At 43.9% G+C, this 3,951-nt stretch overlaps 1 protein-coding gene across 1 annotated transcript; it reads right to left on the bottom strand.

The window, feature by feature from the left end:
• Window positions 1–1,686: 1,686 nt before the first annotated feature.
• LOC127840456 (uncharacterized) lies at window positions 1,687–2,397 on the bottom strand. Its single transcript, XM_052368874.1, has one exon. The coding sequence runs from the start codon at window positions 2,395–2,397 to the stop codon at window positions 1,687–1,689; it is 711 nt and encodes a 236-aa protein (XP_052224834.1).
• Between the last annotated feature and the right edge of the window lie 1,554 nt (window positions 2,398–3,951).

Genomic DNA, 3,951 nt, shown 5'->3' with positions numbered 1-3,951 from the left:
GCTTCACCCCATGATAGGTGGAGAGGTTTTAGCTCAGTCTCTAGAGTTCTCCTCCAGGTGGTTGCCGGTCTTCCTCTCTTTCTCTGGCCTTGTGGATTCCAGTCCAGAACATGCACGGTGATGTTTGGTTGGTCTCTTCGGAGGGTATGGCCAATCCATTTCCACTTCCTCTCTTAAATGGTGATGGCAATTGGTTTCTGTCTAGTTTTCTTTCAGAGATCCTGGTTGCAAATTCTGTCTGGCCATCTGATTCGAAGGATGTTGCGGAGGCATCTGTTAATCAACACCTGCTGTTTGTGATCCAGCGCGTTGGTGTTTCCAGGTCTCGGATCCATACAGCAGGACAGACTTCACGTTAGAGTTGAAGACGGTCAGCTTTGTGAAAAGCCTGAAGTGCCTGTTTCTCCAGGTGTTCCTTAGCATGTTGAAAGCACACTGGGCCTTACCAATTCGGACTTTGACATCCTCATCAGCACCTCCTGTCTTGGAGACAACACTTCCCAAGTTTACAAAGCTGTCCGCCTCTTCCAGCGGTTGGTCTTCCAGCAGAATGGGCGCTGTGCGAGTAGCATTGATGCCCATTATCTTCGTCTTGCTGGGGTTGATGGAGAGCCCTGTACTCCTTGTGTATCGACTAAGTTTTGGATCTTCTCCTGCATGTGTTGGTTAGTATGGGAGAGCAGGCTTATGTCATCTGCAAAGTCCAAGTCCTCTAGCCGTTAGGTAATAGTCCACTGTATCCCACGTGGTTGACTATTTGTATTGGTCATTATCCAGTCGACAACAAGCGAGAAGATCAGAGGGGAAATCAAACAGCCCTGTCGTACACCGGTTGTTACCTCAAAGGATGGGGACAGTTCGTCATTGTGGATAATATTGCAGGTGGTGTTTCCGTAGAGGCTGCGGAGTATGTTGATGATTTTGTCTGGGATGCCATAGAACTTCAGTATCTTCAACATTGTAGCCCGATCTATCATATCGAACGCCTTTTGATATCTATGAAGGTCATGTATAAAGGTGCCTGCCATTCCAGTGATGCTCAACGATGGCTCGCAGTGTAGCAATCTGGTCAACACACGATCGCCGACTCGAAAACCTGCTTGCTCGTCTCTCATCACTTTGTTGACTGCTGCTTTTATCCTTTCTAGGATAACTCTTGTTAGTACTTTGCTTTGCAGAGACAGTAGCTGGATTCCTCGCAATTTTGGCAGTCACCCAGATCTCCCTTCTTTGGCAGCTTTACAATGAGTCCTCTACGCCATTCTGTTGGTACCTGTTCTAGTTCCCATATGTTAGCGATGAGATCTTGCAGGATGTCTACTGTTGTCTCTGGATCTGCTTTCAGGGCTTCAGGTGGAATGCTGTCTAGGCCCGGCGCTTTGTTGTTCTTCAGTTTCTGTACTGCCTTGATGAGCTCTTGTCTACTGATGGGCTCCATGTATATATCAAGGTCTTCCTTTGCCATAATTTACGGTGGGCTTTCAAATAGTTTGCCATTTGTGAGTATTTTGAAGTGTTCGCTCCATCTCTCCAGTTGTTCTTTTGGGCTAGTCAGTGTATCTCCATTCAGGGATTTCACTGGTTTGCCTGAGCTCGTGCTTTTTCCAGACAGTTTCCTTGAAATGTCGTATACAGTCCTCATGTCTCCTTTTTCTGCTTCTTCTTGTGCGTGTTCGGCCATCTTGTCTACCTGCTTGTTTTTATCTCTTCTTGCACTGTTCTTGACTCCCTTCCCCTTCTCTCTGTATTCCTCTTGCAGGGTCTGCTTTCTTGCCCTGGTCTTGGCTTGTAGTAGCCTGTGTCTAATATCCTTCTCTGGTCTATCAAGCTAATGGTTCCTTCAGACATCCAGCTCTTGTGTGTCTTCTTCCTGTACCCCAATACTTCATTGCTTGTGCTCTTGAAGACTTCCTTGACAGCGTCCAATTTGTCGTCAACAGTGGCTTCTTCAAGATTGGTGAAGGCTTGGATCCTATAAGATAGGGCTACGGTGAAGTCTTGACACACTGGCCTTTCTTTTAGTTTAGAGGTGTTGAACATTGGCTGTCTTTGTAGACCCGATTTCTTCACTCTGGCGATCTTCACTCTGAGTTTTGCTATCACCAGGTCGTGGTCGGAGCCTATGTCTGCACCTTTGTAAGCTCTTACATCAGCTAGGGGTCTTCTCCATCTTCTTGATATGGCAATGTGGTCAATTTGGTTCTCTGTGGCCATGTCTGGTGATCTCGAGGTCTTCCTGTGGATGTCTCTATGTGAGGAAATGGTACCCTCAATGACAAGATCATTGTTGGCACAGAAGTCCGTGAACAGTTCACCATTCTCATTCGTAGTGCCCAAGCCTTCTCTTCCCATCACCATCTCTCTTCCTGTGTTATCTGTGCCAACCTTTGCATTCATGTCTCAGCTGACAAGGACTATAAATCTTCTTGGTGCTCTGTCGAGTACGCCTTGAAGCTGTTCATAGAACTCATCTTTGACGGCTTGTTCTGCTTGGTTTGTATGAGTATAGCACTGTACCAGTGTGACATTCTGGAATTTCGACTTAAAGCGAGCTGTCATTAATCTCTCGTTGATTGGCTCCCATTCTATCAGACACTTGTTTGCCTCCTTTTGAAGCATTAACCCAACTCCATGATGGTGACCTTCTTCTTCTGGCAGACCAGCGTACAGCAATGTATGCCCAGATGCCAAGGTAATCTTTCCTGAAGATGTCCATCTTGTTTCGCACATGCCAAGTATCACAAGCCCATACCTTGCCATTTCTCTTGCAGATTGTGCCGCTTTTCCATTTCATAGAGTGTTCTCACATTCCAATTTCCAATCCGTAATGCGTTCTTGGGTAAGAGTACAGTCTGCAGATAAGTCTGCTGCATACGCTCTCTCCGGGGTCGATACCGTTGAATCCTCTGGTTTTCAGTAGTGTTGTTTTCTGTAGCAGTCTGATTTTTACGCGGTGGGGGAGCTTGCCCCATGCGCAACCTTCCTCCTTTCTCAGCGGGGGCTTAGGACCGTCCAAGGCGGGGTTATTTGGAATTTAAATGCACAGAAAATCTGTAGCATTAATACAGTAAAAAACTTATCTAGTTAACCAAACAATACAACCTGTCAAAATAACAAATCTTTATAATCACACACAAACTACTGAATGCCTGCAAATTTAATTGGCAGTCTATCTTATCAATGGTGTCCATCTGACATCAAGACAAAGGTCTTAGATGTGAGAGCCAAGTTAATTGGGGCCATTTTCCGGGGAACAGTAAGCCTCTCATACAATCATCGCATGGTTATTGGAAAAATGAATGAATTGTTATTGGATATTTGGGTTGTTTATAATATTTCTTAATCCATTACCAGTAACATCATCATCGTCATTATCATCATCATTATCATCATCATTATCATCATCATCATCATCATCATCATCATCATCATCATCATCATCATCATCATCATCATCATCATCATCATCATCATCATCATCATCATCATCATCATCATCATCATCTTCATCATCATCATCATCATCACCACCATCATAACCATCATCATCATCGCTATCATCATCATCAGTATCATCATCATTATTATCATCATCATCATCATCATCATCATCATCATCATCATCATCATCATCTTCATCATCATCATCATCATCATCACCACCATCATCACCATCATCATCATCGCTATCATCATCATCATTATCATCATCATCATTATCATCATCATCATCATCATCATCATCAGTGAGTACAACATCCTCATTACATCTAAAGTGTAATTAAGATTTTACTTTAGTCATATAATGAAACCCGCCTGTCCCCTGGCGGTCATGTTTTTCAACTGAACGGAACCATTTTCCAACTCAGCCGAGTCATAAGAATCTATTTTCGAACCAAAGTACATACATATTGGATCATACATGTGACTTCTATAGTGATAACAAGGTTT

This window comes from Dreissena polymorpha, chromosome 8 (genome assembly GCF_020536995.1).
Source record: "Dreissena polymorpha isolate Duluth1 chromosome 8, UMN_Dpol_1.0, whole genome shotgun sequence".
In the NCBI taxonomy this organism is placed as follows: domain Eukaryota; kingdom Metazoa; phylum Mollusca; class Bivalvia; order Myida; family Dreissenidae; genus Dreissena; species Dreissena polymorpha.
The sequence above is the reverse complement of the archived record's forward strand: the minus strand, read 5'-3'. Positions and strand labels throughout refer to the sequence as shown.

What these genes read in the sequence shown, in the direction of transcription:
- LOC127840456 (XM_052368874.1), bottom strand. Translation starts at nt 2,397, where the DNA reads ATGAATGCAAAGGTTGGCACAGATAACACAGGAAGAGAGATGGTGATG.